At 47.7% G+C, this 22,499-nt stretch overlaps 1 protein-coding gene across 1 annotated transcript; it reads left to right on the top strand.

The window, feature by feature from the left end:
* The first annotated feature begins 5,390 nt into the window (after positions 1-5,390).
* On the top strand, positions 5,391-7,208 carry LOC136463783 (BTB/POZ domain-containing protein At2g24240-like). Its single transcript, XM_066462760.1, has one exon. It carries the CDS (start codon positions 5,550-5,552, stop codon positions 6,936-6,938), a length of 1,389 nt encoding a protein of 462 aa, XP_066318857.1. The 5' UTR covers positions 5,391-5,549; the 3' UTR covers positions 6,939-7,208.
* The last annotated feature ends 15,291 nt before the right edge of the window (positions 7,209-22,499 follow it).

The following is a 22,499-nucleotide window of genomic DNA, read 5'->3' as shown; positions in this document are numbered from 1 at the left end:
TGGCATACCTCCGAGCGCGCCAAGTCATCGGTGCCAAGGAACCGCCCAGCCAGCACCATGCCGCACTGCTTGACCGCCGACGCCGCTACGGACCATGCTGCGTTGTCCCGCAGCCGCCATCACTGCGAGCGCGTGCTGCTCAACCGAGCTGGCCCGCCTGCCGCTCGGAGCCACCCTGCTGGCATCGCAGTGCCACCGCCTCACCTCCGCGCCGCGCCCCTCAGCCCGCGCACGAGCACGCCGTGCCCTCCCAGCTCCATAGGGCCGGACCTTGCCAGCCGCTGTGCCACAGCTGCCGGTCGCTGTGCCCCTCCCCTGGTGCTCTGCTTTTGTGAAGAGAAGGTGGAGAAGGGTAAGTATCCAGGCCAAAATTTATACAGGGTCCTCGGTGCAAAATACGTGACGTAAGGGAATAGTGCGTATGTCCCGTGGAATGATTTAAGAAAAGTGTTGGGACCTCACCGCAAAAGACCGCCGCTGCCCTGTCATGGCCGCGTGGGCCGGCATTGCTGGGCCATCCGCGTCCGCGCGCCTGGGCCGCGCGTCTGTGTGGCCCGTCCACACCGTTCCGCCGCGCTGGGCCGGTTGCGTCTCCACCTAGGCCGCGTGTACGCACTGTGCGCCTGGGTCAGCCTGCTCGGTGCCCCGCCTAGGCCATCATGTGCCCGTCCGCCTGGGCTACGGCTGCCTGCGGGCGCCGTTGGGCCAAAGCGATTGGCGCCAGCCCGTTTCGACTTGTAAAGCAATTCCTAAGTTAGTTTAAAAAGGTAAAGTTATAAAATCAATATAAAATAGCATATGAGTCCAAAAATAGTGAAACCAGTTTTGTTAGTCTCCTAAAATCATGATCTACCTAGTAGCGTATTTTGTTTGCATAGACTCGATATGTTTTTAGGGTTTTTCTAATTATTTTAAAAGGCTTAATATTGTTAAAAGGAGAACTTGTAGGAATTTCCATGGTAAATTGGAAATAGTGTTGGATCTGAAATTTCTACAGAAGGTTCCTAGCAATATTAGGTACTCACTGTGATTTTGTAGCTCTGTAATAATTAGTTTGCTAAATAGATAATGATGTCTTATTGTGAATAAAGGTTAAATTGATAGAATAGAATAAAGAAACAACTTGGGTTTATCTAACTAAAATAATTGTTGGAAAATAGTGTCTTATCCGACAACGTGTATATGTAGCCTAAGTATGGTCGTCGTTAGAACTAGCCATTAACTAGAGAGGCGTACATCGTATTTTACGAGTCACGATTGCAGTTGATTAATTACATCTTTGTATTGCATCGTATTGCATATCATATAGGTACGATGATGGATCAACGAATCAATTGAAGGATGATTGGGAATCTAAAGATGGTGTAATGGTATTCTCTCCAGGAGATGATGCAATGGGTTTTCTATCCAGTTGATGGTGGATGATCTAAAGATGCAGATACTAACTTTTAATATATATATCTTACCCAGGCAAGCTCCGTTGCATAACCCCCACTTTTCTGTAGTTTAAATTATATTTGTGCATTAAGTTTTAAGGAGTTGAATGAAACCCACTTGCATATATAAATCCTTATCCTATGAGTCTTACTAGTATGACAGGATCGTGTAGATTGCTATGCTATAGGACTCCGGTAGAAGTCAAGTGATTGTCTGTCACTCGCGAGAGCTAGGAAATATATTACTAAATTATTATCACTTGGAAAATATAAATGGTGGAAAGGAAAATGGTGACCGGGCAGGGATATGGTTTGGGTATTGGTGGGTGTAAGAGGCTGTGTCACCGTGGACGCGGGGCATGGCTTGGTTACACTGCTTTCCCTGTCCGTGTCGGTTAAGGACCGGCTGTTGCATAAGACTCTAGGCAAGTCACAGACTTATTATCCCGAGCACATACTTGGGTATGGGCGCTTGGAAGACTTGTTGCTCTCTTGTTGTGGATCCGGCTCTTTTCGGACCGACTGTTTTGGTGGTTGTTTCTTTTGGGTTAGGAGGTCCTTGCACCGCCCTGAGTCTGGGACTCAGGGGCGGGGGCTTAGAGTTCTAGTTTGGACGGGGACCTAGACACCTAGGACAGGAGAGTGATGGGTTGGTCCTGCTTGTGCCGTGGGTACAAGCGGGGCATGTGTTTTCGGGGTACCCAGCTGGGGGCATTGATTCGCGAATCGCCGGGCGATCCGGTACGGCTTGTCTATGGCCTAGCGCCGTAGTAAGAACTGAAAGATGACAGATGGAATAGAAAAAGGAACTCTGATTGCTCACCACCTGCTTGAAAGTAGTACATGTACTTACACATAATGGTTAGTTAAAGAACCAATGCGACTGTTAATAAAAATCGAATATAAGGACACACGCTTAGTAATGCTTGCTTCAAAAGCAATAAACCCACAAGCCAGATAGCCTTGCATATCCTTGGAGTCTTTTCTTTCTTCCTATCGGGTAAGCCTTGCTGAGCACAATTGAGTACTCAGGGTTTTATTCCCGCTGTTGCAGGTGATAGGTGGATGCTAGAGCTGACCCTTGTGTGTGGATACCTCCTGGTGGGCTCAGCGAGGATTTCTTTACGTTACGATCGTAGTTGTTATTTATAACTCTCACCAAATGCTTTTATAAATGAAAGTTTCATAATCTGTTGTCGTAGTGTATATATCAATACTTCATCATGCCATGATTCGATAATTATTTCCGCTGTAATTCTGATCACATGTTTATATTTCACTGTTAAATTAAATTGTTCATAACTCTGATAACATGATTACATTCTGCTGTTATAATAATAAATATTATACTCTGATGTTGTATTAAAAGTGATGTAAGAAATGGTCAAGAATGATGTAAGCTTTATTCTCTTATTTGTGATCCTGGTGTAAAAATATGGATTTTCGGGTTCTCCCCTGAGGTGTGCCCGACGGAACCGAGTAATTTAGTGTTCTCCCTTGGGTGCTAGTGTCTAATGGAAGACAAGCACTCCTGGGAGGCATTAGATTAGGTGGTTCTGCCACAATCATCCTCAGCCTCCTGTGCCTGCAAGCCCGCCTCTGCTAGAGCAATGAGCTCACTCAGTCTGTTAGTGTCGTCCTCATCCTCGACCCCCTCATCAGACAACACAATCGGTGATTGAACGGTGCGACCAACTCGCGATCTATGCTCATCTAACTTCTTCTCCTCATACCTTGCACGAGCTAGCTCTGCGGCATGTTCCTCGCTGCAACCAATCCCTTTATGTATGAAATGCAATCAGTTAGCAACGCGATTATATTACATTTAAAATCAGGCAACGAAAAAATGCTTTCAAGTACTCATTGGCACATAATGCAACAACATACTGGTTCAAGACCTACATCTGTACTTTTGTCTCCTCCCTTGCCTCATTCCTTGCCCTCTCCTCCTCTAACGTCATCCGTCTCTCCAATCCCAATTTGTTAAGCCCAACATCGATCGGGTTACAAATACCGCATTGTCTAGCAAACTCACGCATCTTTTCTTTGTGATGTTTAACGAATAGGTTGATATAGTCAGGTCTATATTCCCTCTTCCATGCAATTACTTGCCTCTTCATCAGTTCATCCAAGAACTTAGCTTGACCATCATAACATTCCCACCTATATTTTCTAGTGCTATGTTCAAACAAAAAATTCTATCATATATGTCTTAGCAAAAGAAACAAAATATGATTTCATGTTTACCACAAAAATAACCAACCTCATCATACTCAACCATATGGCCATAATAATGGCCTATTCCAAGCTTCGAAGAGACTAGGCCATAGTTGGATTTAACACCACATTCGCACATGACAGGAGGTGCTTTGTAAATTACCCTTTCTTTCTTCTTTTTCTTAACCTTTCGTGGTTCTTCCGGCCATTGATTCTTAGGACCATACAACCACTCCTTGAAACGACACTTCGTCATTGAAAACACCTAAATAAGTAGACATTAGTACATGAACACATATAGCTCAACATTTCAACACATACACTTTGCACTTACTTCATGCTTATTTGGACACACAAACTCCAACGTATTCTTAGGGTTTATCACAGCTCGATCTCCACAATCGCACAGAGGAGGTTCCTCGAGTCGTCTAACTATGGCTAGGTGCTTCTCCTTAGCCGTCATTGGCGGAGGGTTAGGGGGGTGGAACCCACCGCTTGAAGTGCTCACGTGGATGTCTCCCTCTAAACCAATCGTCGAAAAGGAGGTACCTAGGATCAAACTTGTCTGCACTGTCGATCCACTGAAAGAAAAAGCACCTCTCATGGTCCTACACAACGAGATTCCAACATAATATTAGTAGCATACTTACACAAATAAAAAAAAGGATAGTGGAAATAATTTCTTACATTAAAACGACTGCATGTGTAGAAGCAACGCGCCGTAGTGTCCAGATGTTTTGATTGAAAAACATAGGCCAGGAAACCACAGTCACAGTTAGAGACAAGGTGGTCGGGAGGGACGGGGGCATCTTTGCTAGACGCGTCGGGGTATAATTCTCGAGGACGACCCCGTTTTCGCCAAAACTCCTCCCGAAACATTTCTTACATCTAACAAAACGGATGTAATTTAACAAACATAAATCAAAACATCACAAATAAATGTCAATGAGAACCATAACTACAATACAACCAATTTTGTTCTAAGAACCCAAAGCAGTTAACATTAACCATGAACCTAGGGTTTCCCATTTGATGCACAACAATGAACCCATAACATAACTACATGTGCCTATGTTTGTTAGCTTTTCCACACCTTAGCATCATCCTACGGTTGTATAATACATATATTGATGGATACAATGAAACCCTAAGTGATGACGATTATTACGTTCAAAAATCCGACTAATACATACCGAATCGATGCGAAAAAAACTAGGAGGGGAACGAGGATACCTTGCTCTCGAAGATCTACGGATCAAATCAAAGTTTTCAAGGTCCAATATGCCGATTCGTGAGGTAGGGTGAAATAGGGAGAAAAAAAAATCCGAGAGGGAGGAGAAAGAAGAGGAAGAACGCTCGGGCAGGAAGGTTGGCCGGGGTTAAATGGCAATGAGCTCAGCGCCGGTCACTCTAGCGCCGAGCTCGGCGCCACTGCCATGTCATCTACCGTGGCCAGGAGCTCGGCGCTAGAGACGCTGGCGCCGAGACGTGTTAGCTCGGCGCCAGCACCGATGGCGCCAAACTAAGGGTCTATTTTCTGAATTCTTTCCGTCAGAGGTCTGTTTGTGAGAAACTTTAAAAAAAAGAGCTAAAATGTAAAATATTCGGCCGGTTCAGTCGCGCGCGCTTGGACCTCCTGGACGACCAGCCACGCCCGCGCCTCCTTTTCTCTGTCCCAGGTCCCAGCCGGCACGAGGCTGCCCTGCTGCCGCGCCGTTATATACGCCAGCTCCCAGACCAGGGTGGCCGGGTCCTCCCGCGCTCGTCTCATCCCCGCAATACACCCGACATCCAACATAACGGCCGTGCGCCGCGCGAAAACACGCACCGCCTCGGCGCCTCCCCAGCCGGGCGCGAATTTTAACCCGTGACGCTTCCTGCTCGCGATCATCGGCCATGTGCACCCCCGCGGCGGGGTTCGGCCGCGTGCGCCTCAACGTTGGCGGGCCGGTGTTCGAGACGACGGCCGCCACGCTCGCCAGCGCGGGGCGGGACACCATGATGGGCGCCATGCTGGACGCCTCCTGGAACGCCTCCCACGACGACGCGGCCGGTGGAGGCGGAGGCGCGGCGGCCGAGTACTTCATCGACCGCGACCCGGCATGCTTCGCGGTGCTGCTGGACCTCCTCCGCACGGGCGGGCTCCACGTGCCCCCCGGCGTCCCCGAGGCGACGCTGTACCGCGAGGCGCTCTACTACGGCCTCCTCGACCGCGTCCGCGCCGCGCGCCTGGGGGACTTCGACGGCGACCGGCTCCGCCTGTCCGCGTCCGTGCCCGGGCGCGCGCCGGGGGACGGCACGGCCGTCCGCGCGGCGCCCGACGGCGGCTGCTGCGTGGCGCACGGCGGCGCCGTGCGCGTGTACAACTGGATGCTCGACGAGCGCCGCCCCGTGTACTACCCCGGCCACGCCCCCGTCAACGACGCGGCGTACCTGGACGCCGCCACGCTCCTCGTCGCCGCGCGGGAGCGGCCCGGCCGCAGCGGTGACGACGGCGGCGTGGCCGCCTTCTCCGCGCTCACGGGCGGCCTGCGCCACCGCTTCCGCGTCGCGCACGATCGCCAGCCCAGGTCGTTCACCGCCGGCGCGCTGGCCGTTGACGACGGAGGAGGCTGCCGCGTCTTCGCGAGCTGCAAGGGCCGGTTCAACGAGTACGGCATCGGCGTCTGGGACGCGAACACGGGCGAGCAGGCTGACTTCTTCTACGAGCTGCCCGGCTGCGCGCTGGGCGACGCGGACAGGCTCCAGTGGCTCGACGGCACCAGCACGCTCATGGTGGCCACCATGTTCCCGCGGACCGACTCCTCCTTCATCAGCCTACTCGATTTCCGGGACAAGAGCGTCGTCTGGTCGTGGTCCGACGTCGGCACGCCGGCGTCGCTCGAGGACAAGCACGCCGTCCATGCCGTCGTGATGGAGGACGGGAGGTCCGTGTGCGTGATCAACCAGTACGACAACCTCGGGTTCCTCGACCTCCGGAGCAGCGCCGGCGGCGTGCGATGGCGGTCGCGGAGCAAGCTGGCGACGGGCGGGAAGACGAAGGCGCTCATCAGCGAGGAGGTTTGCTATCCGAAGCTCGCCACGTACGGCGGTCAGCTGTTCGCGTCGACGGGAGACACCGTCTCGGTGTTCAGCGGACCCGACCACGTGCTGACGTCGACGTTGCGCGGCAGCCAAGGCGGCGCCATCTGCGACTTCTCCATCGGCGGCGACCGCCTCTTCGCCCTGCACAGTGAGGAGAACGTTTTCGACGTCTGGGAGACGCCGCCGGCGGCGATCATCTGACTGTCTCACAGGATTAGTCGTGTTACTCTTGTATCGACGGTAAACGAATTAGTGACACAGGTTTCGACAGAAAACACACACACTGTTAACTTTTTCATCACTGTGAATTTTGTGATGACACTCGTTCTGCTTCTAGAAACGAATATGGATAACAGTGGAGCACTGTATTGTCATTCTCGACAAACACCTTTCTTTTGCATTTCTGTTCCCTCTGTTCATTATCACCCAGCCAAAAGATTGCTGCTGCTGATCCTGAACACATCAGCAGGCAATCATGGGTTGTCGAGATCGTTGCGTACCCGATGTTTTGTGTACTGATTAGGAGGTCCCATGGGGCCCTAATCACATTACATTATGGAAAATGCCATGTATCGTGCATGGACCCTACAAACTTTCCTCGCCGCTTCCTTCCGTCCACATGTATATTAAAAAAAACTTATCCGTTTGTTTCCTCCTCCCCATTCTTGCTCCTTCCGCGCTCCTCATCCTCTGCCGCAGCACACCAACGCCCCGCGTCTTTACTGGGAGCCCCCAATACTCGCAGATCCGGTAGCCCTCAATCCCACCCCGGCGAGATCCATAGAGCACGAGCGAGATCCACTCGCCTCCGGTGAGATCCATGGAGGTGGCGCGGCAGCGTTACAGGGTAGTAGGCTGCTCTCCCCCATCCCGGTTAGCTACGCTCCCTACCCCGACGGCGCCCTCTCTCAACTCGATGACCGAGCTCCCCCCACTCTGGAGGCCATGCCGCCGAGCCAATCCCGGTGTCGGTGGCACTGGTGGTTGTGGTGCTTGCGCGCACCACTGGTGCTGGTGCTAGGTGGTGCTCGCGCGTAGCCGCTTACGCTTCGGCGCCCACCCAGTTGGCTGAAATTGACCGGCCTAGGCCTCTCTCCCTATGGGGGATATGCCCCCCGGTATCCCCAAGACAAGACATGGGCCGCACCATCAGAGGTGGTCCAGCCCACAAAATCAAGACGTGCACGGCACTGGTCGACGTGCAACGCAAAATATTGTATAGTACCAAATATGATATTTTTCTTGTAACCCTACCCCTTCAGAGTATATAAGGAGAGACAGGGGTCCCTTAGTCGACATCTACATACATCTCATATTCAATACAATACACCAAAGACACAAGACGTAGGGTATTACGTCGATTAGACGGCCCAAACCTGTCTAAATCGTTGTCTCTATGCCTTGTGTCACCATCCGGTTCCTATCACGCGCACCTCCACCGATCAATTTACCTTCGTGGGATACCCTTCGGAGGACTGCCGACCATCTTTTGTCGACAGTTGGCGCCCACCGTGGGGCACATGCGTGCTGATACCCTAGCGAACCCGATGGCGTAACTCAAGATCAACATCCTTCGCGGCAACTCGGCTGATCACGTCGACATCCTTCGACAACCACGACGGACGTCTTCGTACGCGGGTTGACACCGCCAAGCTCCGACTACGTCCGTCCTACTCCAACACAAGATCAGCTTCGTTCCAGCCGTCAAGCGAGCCGCTAAGCGAGTTGCCCGCGTCGCCGACCAGATAACGCCATACGACGCTGACCAGACTTTTTGTCTATAGCTAAGTCACGATTTAATATTTTTCTAAATATTCTCCAATCTTCGTATATCGCCATAATATTTTTTCAAGTTGTTTTCTCTATGTTGCTCTCCAAACGATTTTCTGAACCCCTAAACAGTTATGTTGATGCTCGGATGTCCCCAGAGATGGCCCTGTCTCCGGCTCCTCCCTACATGTGCACGAGCGTCTGCCCTCTGCGTTATGGGTGGTCGGTAGCGGCTCCTTAGCGACGCTTTGTTCTTCCTATACGCACACGGGCTCCGCGCTCCGTGTTATGGTTAACAGGATAGCTAGGGCTGAAGACTCAGCTACACACTAACTGGTCGAGCGGTTTGTATTAAATATAAATACATCTTCAGAATAACACTAAGTGTTCACACCAACTGATCATCGAGCCACATACGCTATTTTATCACCATTGTTGATTCTTCTCCGGAGTTCATATATTTTACGTTATGTACTACCCGTTCTACATATTTGTATTGTAGGATCATCGTCCAGGTGGTCAGACCACCTGGTGCTCGGACTTCTCCACCGATCAACTGGTCGAACAACTAGGTTCATGGACTTTGTCATCGACCAGTTGATCGGACTGTTCGCCGGTCACTTCTACTCAATGCTCACTTCGCCGCTGACCAGTTGGTTGGACTGCTCATCGCATGGGCTTCATCGCCAGCTACACTACGTGCACGCATCGCCAGCTACGCCGGGGACTCGTCGATGCTCGGACATCGCCAGCTACGCTGGAGACTCCTCGGCGTTCGGACACCGCCAGCTACGCCGAGGACTCCTCGATGCTCGGACATCGCTAGCTACGTCGGGGACTCCTCAGTGCTCGGACATCGCCAGCTATGCCAGAGACTCATCGGTGCTCGTTCATCGCCAGCAACACCGGGGACTCCTCAGTGCTCGGATTCTTCGTGCAAGCGTCGCCAGCTAAGCTGTGGACTCCCTTGGTGGTCGGATCTTGCTACATCTCATCGGTGTGCTATGAAGCTGCTCCATGCTGTTTGGATCAGGGTGATGATCTTGGGCAGCACGTATGGGGTCGTGATATGCGCATGTCAGATGACGTTGGCAAGCTTTCAGACTTCTTTTCTTTGACCCTCCTATAAGATTCATTCTTCATCTTCTAGTAGGCTCGAGGACTGTCGGTGCGGGACCCACGGGATACCCCACAAGGAAGGGAGAGGATCTAGTCTAACTAGGATTCTTCCCATATAATTTTAGTAGTAGTATTATTCTATAATCCTACTAGAAACTCTCATTATAAACCGACTAGGATTTTGACCTTCTGACTATATAAAGGAGGACAGGGTTCCTAGGGACAAAAAAACAAAGAACGCAACACAACACTTTACAATCAATCCAACGCAAAGGCTAGCGCCGACTAGACGTAGGGCTATTACTCGATCACGGTCGAGGGCCCGAACCAGGATAAATCGACTGTCTCTTGCGTTTACCGTCAAGTTCTGCATACGTTGAAGCCCGAACAAAACTGCCCCGGGTACCCCCGTGGCAGGCTATCGGTGGTGAAACATCGACAGCTGCCACGCTAGGTAGGGGCTTTCGGTGACTTTGCATCCGAGAGCTCGATGGACATTGACAACATGATCTTCTCGATGGGATCAACCTTCATCTTTGGCTCATGGATCTGCGAGGCGGACGACAATGGCAAGCTCCAAAGCCGTCGCCTTGAAGATTCGAATCACCACGAAGACCATTCTATTTTGGCGACTACGATAGGTCAACTCACTGGAAGATTCGCGTAACTCGCGATGTCCGATTCGATTTAGATTTCGCGACTTTACGCATCCGACTCAAACTCAGGTTCCACATCCGAAATGGAGTCTTACCTGAGTTCTTCTGAGAAACCGAGTTCTTTTTCCGATGGGGCTTAAGAACACGGCCTTTGTCTATCAAGACTACAACTCGGGGTGCACTCAAAGTCTTTTCAAGAAGTCGGGTCCTTTTCCGTTCGGACTCCACAACATGGCAACATCTTATCAGACTCGGCCCGAAGGATCCATCGATCCGGTGCTTAGAATGCCACTGAAAGGAGCTTAGGAAGGTCTCGTACTAACTATAACATCTCAAGACTGCATCATCCACTAGCTAGGTTCCATTCCTGAGGATAGGGGCACCCAACTAGTCGGCAATACGACAACAACAATTCTACCCTACCAAGAAGGAGACTCGATCTGCGACCTCGAAGCCTCTACTAAAGTTATCAACTACTCCGATAGTGTGGAAACCAACACTGATAGCGGAACAATTCACGCATGAGAAATACTCATGGTTCGCCGCCCTCGATCACCATTGGTCCCCCCAGAAGCGCCCGATGTCAGGTCATCGGATGAATCTGAGTCCAACATATCACCCTTTACCCAGGGGCACGATGGTGAGACCGAGAGTCAGAGGCAAGCCAGAGAGAAAGAACAAATTGAAATAAGGACGTCAATGCCGTGCTAGGCAGCGCAAGGAAGCTTGGATCAGATATGAGTCAGATCTGGCTGAGTACAATAGAAGAAAATTAGAGCTAGAGGTCGAAGAAGGACGCACGGCGAATACTCCCTACGATAAGATCCGAGAAGCACTAGAAGAACTCAGAGCGACCTCACATGTAACACCCTAGGTGTTTGGCTTCCACTAAATTGCATGTCATTTCATAAACATGTGCATTATCTATGTCATCATGTCATTGTTACTGAAACGTGCATATGCAACATTTTCAACTATGTATGTTTCATGCTTGATTGTTGGGAATGGTAGTAGTGCAACATGTGAATGTTACATGAAACTCTCATACTTGGAAACTTGGCAATATGGTAGTAATGTGGCAAGTATAGGATAACAACAAGGTCATGCAACATGTGAAACATTGTATTGAAACATATGTATGAATTGCTTGTTTTACTTTCTTTATCACATGTGATCAGTAGAAGTGGTATAACAACTTTGTAAAGTGGTTGATTATGGTCTAATACACCTTAACTACACTTAGGTTACTTGTTGGAACATTGTTCATGTAGATCAAAATGACCAAAACGCCCTCAAGTGCAAGTTTGACTTGAAGTGACCCTTGGAGTCTCACTGTTTGACTGTTTAAAAAGTGTAACTTAGAGTCTATGCATGCTTGAGCAACCTAAAGCAAAGTTGTAGCTAATTTAGTAAGGAACAAAAGTTGTTTTATGGTCAACTCATGAAAATGTCTAGAACATGGTCAAACATGGCCCACAAGTCAGAAGTACATGCTGATTCATACTCAGCAAATTTTTCTAAGTCCTAACGTGCAGTACAGTTTCGTGTACCCATGTTTTGAGCCGTGTATCTCCCTAACCGAGCCACACCAGCTCGAGCTTCAGTGGAAAGAGTTGTAGTTCAACGATAGATGAACAACTTTGTTAACTACGGAATAGCCTAGATCACTACAGATTAGGAAATAATCTTTGTCAAATTATCGCTGTCAGGCTTAGAAGGGAACGCTGAATCGGAGCTACAGTGATCAAATTTCAGATTTCAGCCGACGCGTGGGGGACACTCGTCGCCGGCATGCTGTCGCGCTGGCCACGCGCCGTGCGCCTCCTGGCATCGCAGCCGCGCCTTGAAGCCACTCGCGCCTGCCCGAACGCACTCGCCTCCCCATTTCGCTTTTCCTCTCCTCCCACAGCACGCAGCAACGAGAGCTCTGCCGTCCGCCATTGCCGACCAAGCATCGCCGCTGCCGTACGAGCAAACCACCGTGAAAACGCGTTGCCCCGTCCGCCTGTAGCCTCGCCGTGTTCCCCTCCATCACCTCCACCGTTCAATCGAGTCGTTTGAGCCTCGGTAAGGGCGCATTGCCGTTTTCCCCCACCGCAGCCATGGCGGGAGCTCGCCGGAGTTGGCGCTCCACGCGGCCAGCTGCCCTCGCGCCGCTCCCATTCCTTCCTCTGCCATGCGCTAGGCCATAGGAACACCACCGAAGCTCGTAGGGTCACCGATAGGGGCTGTGTCGTCGTCAGTTCACCGGAGCCGGCCGTGCCGTGGCCGTGCGCCGCCGTGTCAGTCGCCAACCCCTCTAGCCACCACCATAGCACCGATTGAGGTCACCAATAGATGCGCATGGTCATGGCGAACGTCGTAGAGTAGATGGTGTCGCCGGAGAAGCCACCGGCGTTGAGTTCCACCGTCGCCGAGGTCGCCTCCCCTGTTTCCCTCGCTGACGCGCGGGCCCTTCTTGTCAGCCGTCGCGGCTGAGGCGGGAGCCCAGCGTGGGCCGCGTCGCGTTGGGCCGCGCCAGCGCATGAGTCACGGGCCTCCGGTTCTTGGGCTGGCCCGTGTAGGGCTGAGTGTTGTTTTCCTATTTTATTTCGCTTATTTATTTCACAGATTTATGTACATCTTGAAAAATATGTAGCTCCTAGTATATAGATCCAAATGCTATGGTTCTAATTTTGTTAAGTTCCTGGTCATGTCTAGTATTTAATAAAAATATAATATGAGCACATGTTTTAGAAAACTTGGATGAATTAAATAGGAGTTTGAAATGTGTTTTTAGAAGCATGCAAACTTGTTTGAATTTTATCTTGAGTTTTTGTGGTCCAAAAATTATGAAATTTTGTGGGTCCTCTATTTTGGTTTATTAGAAGCTCTGGTAAAAATTTCAGAGCTAGTGCATGTGTAGTTTTTAAGTTATAGAATTTCCTTTTATTAATAGGTGGATCTTGTGTGAATTTTCATAATTTTTCTATAGATCCAGTGAAGGTGAAATTTTATGGGTGCTATTCTTATGCTAGAAGGATGCTAGGAAAAATGGGAAATCTGTTGCTTGACACTTTTCATTAGGATTTCTTAATTATGCCATTTTAAGCTAGTATGCCTTATCATTTTTGTGTAGACTGTTATACTTACTCAATGGCTTTGAAATTTTTATGGTAGTCTATGTGAAGCATGAGATAGCTACTGTAATTTTTGTAGATTTTTCTGAACAGTTGTACTATATATTGCTTAAATCACCTAATTAGCTAAATAAATTGGAAAAGGATATTAAATAATTTATTTAGAAGTTAGCACTATACTTTCTGATGTTTCTTAGGTATGAAAAACAAGTTGGTAAACTTGGTTTGGTCAAATTAGGCTTTTGCACCATCATTAAATAATTAAGTTAGCAACCCTGTCATTGCGGGACAGATTCTAGGTCTACTGGAATTGGATTTGGTCAACTTCAGAATCATGCTTTGATGTTTACAAATAAATTGTAGAGAATTCCATAAGCTTTCCAGAATGTCCTCTTGCACGTCAATTGGAGTTATAGAACTCTGGTTATGATAGAATTAAGTTGCTACTTGTTGCATATGAAGCTTTAACTGTTATTTTAAGTATGTCTTTACTATTCTAAGTTCATGGTACTGTTCCTAGGTGTTAGGCCCTTAACTGAAGATGAGCATCTTTATCTTAGGTTATGCAAGTTAGGTAAGTTAATCTTGTTCTTTCAGTTAAGTTAGAAATATGCTTAAAGTGATTTGAATAGGGCTAGTCTTACTCGGTAAACGAGTGTCCAGTAATGCGTTCATAAACACTTACTACGATCCATTCATCATGAGCATCATGTCATACCTTATGCATCCATGGTATTTATCTTTTGCATCGGCATGCAATAGGTGTACCGGAAGGAGTGACCCTGCTGGAATTCGAGGAGCCGAGCGAGCAGCAGCAGCCGACACCGGAAGTTCAGGAGGAGCAGCCTTCAGGAGAAGTGCCAGACGAGGTCGCCGTTGAGTGCCCTGACCACCGTCCTTGCAACTTTGTGAAAGGCAAGCCCCGGAGCATATTAAGCCTCCTATTTTCCGAACTGCAGTTACAGTATTATTATTACATATATTGTTGCATTAAGTTTAGGTGTTGGATGCAAACACTTGCTGCATTGGTTACCCATTCCTTGTCCAGATATTGTTACCCTGAATCCTATGTAGCTCAGGCTCGAGTAGTGCTTAGCCCTGCTTTAACGCGGTAGAAGTCGGGTGATTTCCTGTCACCTGCGAGATATAGGAAGATACATGTGGCACGGTTGGCTATATTTGCTATCGTGGAAAAGAACCAGTCTTAATTTGAAATGAAGACCGGACGGAGGCTTGCCGGTTTGCAGTGACTCCGTCTGTGTCGATTAAGGACTGGATCTTGGAGCCTTTCCTGTTCATGTTGAACGCATGCCTCTCTCTTAGTTGGCCGGCCCGATGACCGACCGCGAAGCCGAGTAGCTCACCTCAGGCCGGGAGTCGATAAGTATAAAGTGCGCCTCGGAAGGGAGCCGTAGGAGTGAGTCCAAGGGCAGGTGATTTAAAAGTCCTGATCGTCCTGGCAGAAGGGTAATCCCTGAGAGTGCTGGCGCTGATCGAACCCGCGAATTTGGTTCCTGAGATGTTCCAAAGGTGACCCACGGCTACCCTTGCAAAGTATGCCAGGGTGAGAGTTAGGAATATCCCCTCAGCTGAGTTGTAATTCGATTCGAATCGCCGTCTCTCCCGGTTAGTGAGAACTTGACGGGCTTATCTCCAATGTAGATACACTAAATAACCTAATGGTTCGGAAATGATGATATGATGATGACAGCCTTATTATACCTGCTATGGTTAATATTGTTTGCTCCTAATAAGTGAGTGCTCTAGTACAGGTGCTAATCTAGTGGACAGGTAATTAATGATAAGCTTGATAATCAGTTTAAATTGGTTACTATAATCATAAGCTCTTTTATGCAATTGTGTCAAGCTAGCCCACCTAAAAAGCCTTGCATGATCCTTGGTGTCTTTTATTTCTGGTTTTAGACGGGTAAGTCTAGCTGAGTACCTTCTTGTACTCAGGGTTTATTTCCCACCTGTTGCAGATGACCAGTTCTTCTTTGGTTGCTGCAAGTACTGCCTTCTCCCTGCTGGGGATGAAGACTAGACCGTTGGGCACGGTCTCTACTAGTTCTCGTACCTGATAATGCTTTGACTCTGATCTTGGCAATGTATTTGAAAACTATGATGTTTTGTACTAAACTATGTTGCTTCCGCACACTCAAACTTGGTTTGTAATATTTATTTGAACTCTGATGGATGTAATCCGAATGCTACTTATGAAATGTTGTAACGGATGATGTGTTGTGTTGAATCATTACGATCTTGGTTTGTATGTCGAGAGTTGGTTGAAATCCTTCGTGATTTCTGGACTACCGGGATTATGGGAGCTTAAGTACAGGAATTTGATCGCTTCGGTGATTGTTTTTGTACTTGCGTTCTTATGATTTGGTCGGTTCTGTTACATCACATCCCAGTGAAAAACAAGAACAGCTCTAGGACTTTCTCCGGTCAACAGTCCTAAGGACACACGACAGAAGGACCCACTCAAAACTACCTGCCAGGTCAGCATCTCATGAGCAGGAATATCAAAATCAAAGGAAGTCCGCTTTCAAAAGACTTGGACCAAGTGGAAGTCACAACAGAGAAAGTAGAAGAGACCGTAGTCAAAACGACCGAGTCGAACAACCAAGAAAGGTTAGAAGCAAAGCACCTACTCGGACAGCCACGTAGAACTACTCTCACCAAGACAACAGTTGGCAAGAAGGGGGTGCTGAATCAGAATACACAGAAGCCAGAACGCACGATAGATTCCCTTGTTTTGCAAACAGACTTGCTTCAATACGACTGCCTCACAAGTTCAAGTCGTCCAACCACTCCAAGTATGATGGCAAGACCAAACCAAGGCAGTGGCTCAGGATTTACTCGCAATCGATTGAATTGGCCGGAGGAGACGATGATATCAAGACCTTGTTCTTTCTCATGGCCCTAGAAACCATGCCCCTTCAATGGTTTGACAAATTAAATCTAGGATCAATCAGAAATTGGGAGGACTTGCAAAGAGCTTTCTGTGAAAATTTCGCGGGTATCATTACACACCCTATCATCCATGCAGAGTTAAAAGGACTCAAGCAAAAAGGAGGTGAAAGTCTCAGAAATTACTATCGATGATTTGGCGAACTACGAGCTCAAGTACATGACATCACCGAACGAGAAGTAATCGAAGCTTTCTCTCACGGAATCATGGCTAGGTGGCAATTTCAAGACTTCTGCAAAGAAAACCCGAGAAACAATGAAGAATCTAGATGAACAGTAGAAAAGATGATTACTGTGGAGGAGAAGACACGAGAAAGGTTCATGGATAGAAACAACCGAGACAACTCGGACAAGCAAAATCATCAAAACAACAGACATCAAGAGAGAAAATGTGGACCAGACAACACCGTAGCGGTAACTAACAAATCAAGGAAGTTTCCCAAGCCCAAAAGGTATGATGACATTGAAAACATGCATTGCATCTTGCACCCCAAAGGAAATCACACCATCGGAGATTGCTACACCTTCAAAGATCAATACACAAGAAAAGATAGTAAGGAGAATACCAAAGAAGGCAATTAGAAAAAAGAAGAAGACAACCACGAAGACAAGGGATTCCAAAAATCCAGGGGGACAGTAGCAGTAATCTTTGCCGGGGTTCCAGATTCCAGAAGCAAACATCAAGAAAAGCTAGCACTACAAACCATCATGGTAGTAGAACCGGCTACACCAAGATATCTCAATTGGTCACAGTATCCAATCCAATTTTCAAAAGAAGACCAATGGACTAGCGTAGGAACGCATGCCATTACCCACTGGTTCTAGATCCAAATATTGCCGGTATAACTATCACAAAAGTACTAATCGACGGGGGAGCCAGACTCAACATCATTTTTTCAGAAACTCTAAGGAAGATGGGACTACAACTCGCCGGGATGATTACACCAACCATCACCCCTTTTTATGGCATAGTACCCGGCAAGGCAGCGATGCCACTTGGACGAATCACTCTACTGGTTACTTTTGGGACTCCCTCGAACTACCATACAGAGTTCATCAAGTTTGAAGTTGTAGACTTTGATTCATCATATCACGCAATCATCGGGCGCCCAGCACTAGCAAAATTCATGGCGATACCGTATTATCCATACCTATTGCTTAAGATGCTAGGGCCTAACGGTGTCCTTTCTCTACGGAGTGATTTGAAGCGCGCTTTTGACTGCGACGTTCAGGCAATCCAAATTGCAGCAAAAGCACAAGCCACCGATAGTAGAAAAGAAATAGCCACTATCGCAGCAGAAATAAGCCCAGAAGAGCTAGAGATACCGGCTAAAAAACCCAGCATCCTCGCACCACCAAAATAAGCCGACGTCAAGTAAATTGACCTGGGCACCGGTGATCCCTCCAAAACGGCAACCATCAGCGCCCACCTCTCAGCAAAATAGGAACTCGCGCTCACCAACTTTCTTCGGGACAACAAAGATATCTTCGCTTGAAAGTCGGCCGACATGCCAGGTGTCCCAAAAGAGTTGGCTGAGCACATAATTGATATCAATGAAGGCTCCAAGCCTGTGAAGCAACGGCTACGACGATTCTCACCCGATAAGAAGGCAGCAAATTAAAAAAGAAATCACAAAGCTAACGGCAGCCGGATTCATCAAAGAAATCCTCCATCCAGATTGGCTAGCAAACCTAGTTCTAGCACAGAAAAAGAATACGGACAAGTAGCGCATGTGTGTTGACTACACAGATCTCAACAAACACTATCCGAAAGATCCGTTCGGGCTACTACGCATTGATTAGATAGTTGATTCAACAACAGAATCTTCCCTATTATCCTTCCTTGATTGCTATTCAGGATATCACTAGATCGCATTAAAGGAACAAGACTAGAGCAAGATATCTTTCATCACTCCGTTCGTTGCCTACTGCTACAAAACCATGTCATTTGGACTCAAGAATGCTAGTGCCACTTACCAAAGAGCTATCCAAACGTGCCTTGGTGATCAGATCGGGGAAAACATAGAGGCATACGTGGATGACGTAGTAGTAAAGACAAAGAACTCGGATACACTAATTGAAGACTTAAAGCAAACCTTCGAAAACCAGAAAAGATGGAGGTGGAAATTGAACCCAAACAAGTGTGTATTCGGAGTTCCTTCAGGATAACTACTCGGATTCTTGGTCAGTCATTGTGGAATCAAAGCAAGTGCCAAGCAAATTCGAGCCATAACAGAGATGTGCCCTCCTCGAAGTGTCAAAGATGTGCAGAAACTAACAGGCTGCATGGCGGCCCTCAATCATTTCATACCAAGACTTAGCAAAAAAGGGTTACCTTTCTTTAAACTGCTAAAGAAGACAGACAAGTTCGAGTGGACAGAAGAAGCCAACGAAGCTTTCAAGAAACTCAAGGCATACCTCACCTCCTCGCCCGTTCTCACACCTCCAAAGAAATACGAAGACATGATGCTGTACATTGCGGCAACTTCTACTATGATCAGCACAGCGATTATCGTAGAAAGAGAAGAAGAAGAAGAAGGGCGTGTATATAAAGTACAATGCCCCATATACTACATCAGCGAAGTACTGTCAGAATCAAAAATCCGGTACCCGCATGTGCAAAAACTACTCTACGCCCTCTTGATCACTTCACGCAAGCTTCGCCACTATTTTGAAAGCCACAAGATTATCATGGTGACAGATTTCCCACTCGGAGACATCCTACACAACAGAGACGCAACAGGGCGCATATCTAAGTTGGCAGTTGAACTTGGTGCTCTCAATATCGATTTCACCCCACGGAAGGCAATTAAATCTCAAGCCCTAGCCGATTTTGTTGTCGAGTGGACAGAAATTCAACAACCTATGTCAAATACCATCCTTGATCATTGGAAGATGTACTTTGATGGATCACTCAAGCTAGGCAGAGCCGGTGCAGGCGTTCTCCTCATTTCTCCAGACAGAAAACAACTCAAGTATGTCCTTCAGATATTATGGCAAGCTACAAACAATGAAGCAGAATATGAAGCCCTCATCCACGGGCTACGAGTGGCAATTACCCTCAGAATCAAGCGTTTACTCGTATACGGTGATTCAACAGTAGTCATCAATCAAGTCAACAAAGATTGGGACTGCACCAAAGAAAACATGGGCGCTTACTGTGCTGAAATACGAAAGCTCGAAAAACATTTTCAAGGATTAGAAATTCTACATGTCCTGCACGATTCTAATATTACGGCAGACGTTCTTGCCAAGCTTGGATCGGACAGGGCGAAGGTCCCTCCCGGTGTTTTCATAGAGGAGTTATCAGCTCCCTCTATCAAACAACCCGGTGAGATAACCCCTGAAATCTTAGCTAAAGGCACCAAGATCTTGGTAATCACCACTTCATGGACCTAGGTTTTTATTGATTACATCAAAGAGAATAAGTTGCCAGCAGATAAAGAGGAAGCTACCCGAGTTGTTCGCAGAAGCAAGAACTATGTCCTAGTGGGAGACAAGCTCTATAGAAGAGCCGCATCATCAGGAGTACTCCTAAAATATGTCTCATTTGAAGAGGGCAAAGAGATCCTAGACGAAATACACTCAGGTTGCTGTGGAAATGACGCCGCTTCAAGAACACTAGTCGGCAAAGCATTCTGCACCGGATTCTACTGGCCAACCGCTTTGAAAGACGCAGAAGAACTTGTCAAAAGATGCAAAGGTTGTCAAATATTCGCAAGACAAGCTCATGTGCCAGCTCACAATCTCATCTGCATCCCACCCGCTTGGCCTTTCTCCTGCTGGGGGCTGGATCAAGTAGGACCTCTCAAGAAAGCAAAAGGCGGTTTCGAGTACATCTTCGTAGCAATTGACAAGTTCACCAAGTGGATTGAATACAAACCACTCGCAAAATACAGCGCAGCCAAAGCAGTCGAGTTCATCCAAGACATTATGCACCGCTTCGGTATGCCCAATCGAATCATCACAGATTTGGGTTCTCCCTTCACAGCCACAGAATTCCAAAGTTGGGCACAGGACTGCGGCTTCAGCATAGATTACGCATCAGTCGCACATCCAAAGGCCAACGGACAGGTAGAAAGGGCTAATGGACTCATACTAGCCGGATTAAAACCAAGATTGTATGAAGAACTAGTGGACTATGGATCAAAATGGATTAAAGAATTACCCAAGGTCGTATGGGGGCTACGGACTCAAATAACAAGAGCCACCGGATACTCACCTTTCTTCCTAGTTTACGGATCAGAAGCCATACTACCTACTGACTTGATCTGGACATCACCAAGGATAGAACAATATGACGAAGGAGAAGCATAACACACCCGAAGATTAGAGCTCGACAGTATAGAAGAAGTCAGAGTAAACGCTACCCTTCAATCAGCAAGATACCTCCAAGGATTAAGACGCCACTACAACAAGAATACCCAGCCTCGATCGCTACAAGTCGGAGACCTAGTACTAAGAAGAATACAAAAAACCAACGGACGCCATAAACTACTCAGTCCATGGGAAGGTCCTTTTATTATCACAAAAGTCACCAGACCAGGCACGTAAAAGTTGATAACTAAAGATGGAAAAGAAGTCAACAATACATGACACATCAGCCAGCTAAGAAGATTCTACGCATGAAAACAACTCAAGGAAGAATATATATACGAACCACAGCAGATCAATGATCATGATCAATAAAGATGGTGTTCCTCGACAACATATGTATTATTATGGCTTATCAATGTTCATGATCAATAAAGATGGTTTTTCGACAACATATGTCTTTTTATGGCTTTCACCGAGTTGTTTCCAATAAGCATACCGGCCAAGAGCAAAAGAGCTGAAAAGATACTTGAGCCTGCCGATGAGGGTAGCTAATAAGCTAACACCCGAACCAAAAAGCAAAATGGCTGAAAATACGCCTGAGCATACCGGCCGAGAGCATAAGAGCTAAAAAGATGCTTGAGCCCGCCGATGAGAGTAGCTAATAAGCTAACACCCGAACCAAAAAGCAAAATGGCTGAAAATACGCCTGAGCATACCGGCCGAGAGCAAAAGAGCTAAAAAGATGCTTGAGCCCACCGATGAGGGTAGCTAATAAGCTAACACCAGAACCAAAAAGCAAAATGGCTAAAAATACGCCTGAGCATACCGGCCGAGAGCAAAAGAGCTGAAAAGATGCTTGAGCCCGCCGATGAAGGTAGCTAATAAGCTAACACCCGAACCAAAAAGCAAAATGGCTGAAAATACGTCTGAGCATACCGGCCGAGAGCAAAAGAGCTAAAAAGATGCTTGAGCCCGTCGATGAGGGTAGCTAATAAGCTAACACCCGAACCAAAAAGCAAAATGGCTGAAAATACGCCTGAGCATACCGGCCAAGAGCAAAAGAGCTGAAAAGATGCTTGAGCCCGCCGATGAGGGTAGCTAATAAGCTAACACCCGAACCAAAAAGCAAAATGGCTGAAAATACGCCTGAGCATACCGACCGAGAGCAAAAGAGCTGAAAAGATGCTTGAGCCTGCCAATGAGGGTAGCTAACAAGCTAACACCCGAACCAAAAAGCAAAATGGCTGATAATATGCCTGAGCATACCGGCCAAGAGCAAAAGAGCTGAAAAGATGCTTCCGATGAGGGTAGCTAATAAGCTAACACCTGAACCAAAAAGCAAAGCGACCAAAACTAAGCCTGGGCATAAATCAGAGCAATTTCAAGACAAGACCCCCTAGCTCCTTGTTCCAAATACCAAGAGGCTCGGGGGCTACACTCAGAAGATCCCAAGAAGCGCTACATGGTTTCGCTTAGGAAAGCACTCAGACGACGCTTGTTCCTACTCGGCAGGACCTGAAGGAACAAGATGAGGCTTCCAGAACTCAACCATGAAGTGCTCAGGGGCTTGTCGATCCTAGGATGTTTTGGCAACCAAGGAAAGGACCAGATGCTGACCACATCTCGAGTTAAGCCGAAAAGAAGAAGCTGAAGATACTCCAGATCGCTGGTCCTAAGTCTTTTTAGTACTAACAAGAACACAAAGTTTGTCAAGACAATGATCTATACCGAGTCGTTTACAAGTCATAAACAAAAGCCAGACAAGCACTCGACAAATCAAGGAAGTTTGTCAAGACATCGATCTACAT

Source organism: Miscanthus floridulus, chromosome 7, assembly GCF_019320115.1.
Source record: "Miscanthus floridulus cultivar M001 chromosome 7, ASM1932011v1, whole genome shotgun sequence".
NCBI classification, from domain to species: Eukaryota; Viridiplantae; Streptophyta; class Magnoliopsida; order Poales; family Poaceae; genus Miscanthus; species Miscanthus floridulus.
Note: the sequence above shows the minus strand (reverse complement) of the source record. Positions and strands in the feature narration are given on the sequence as shown.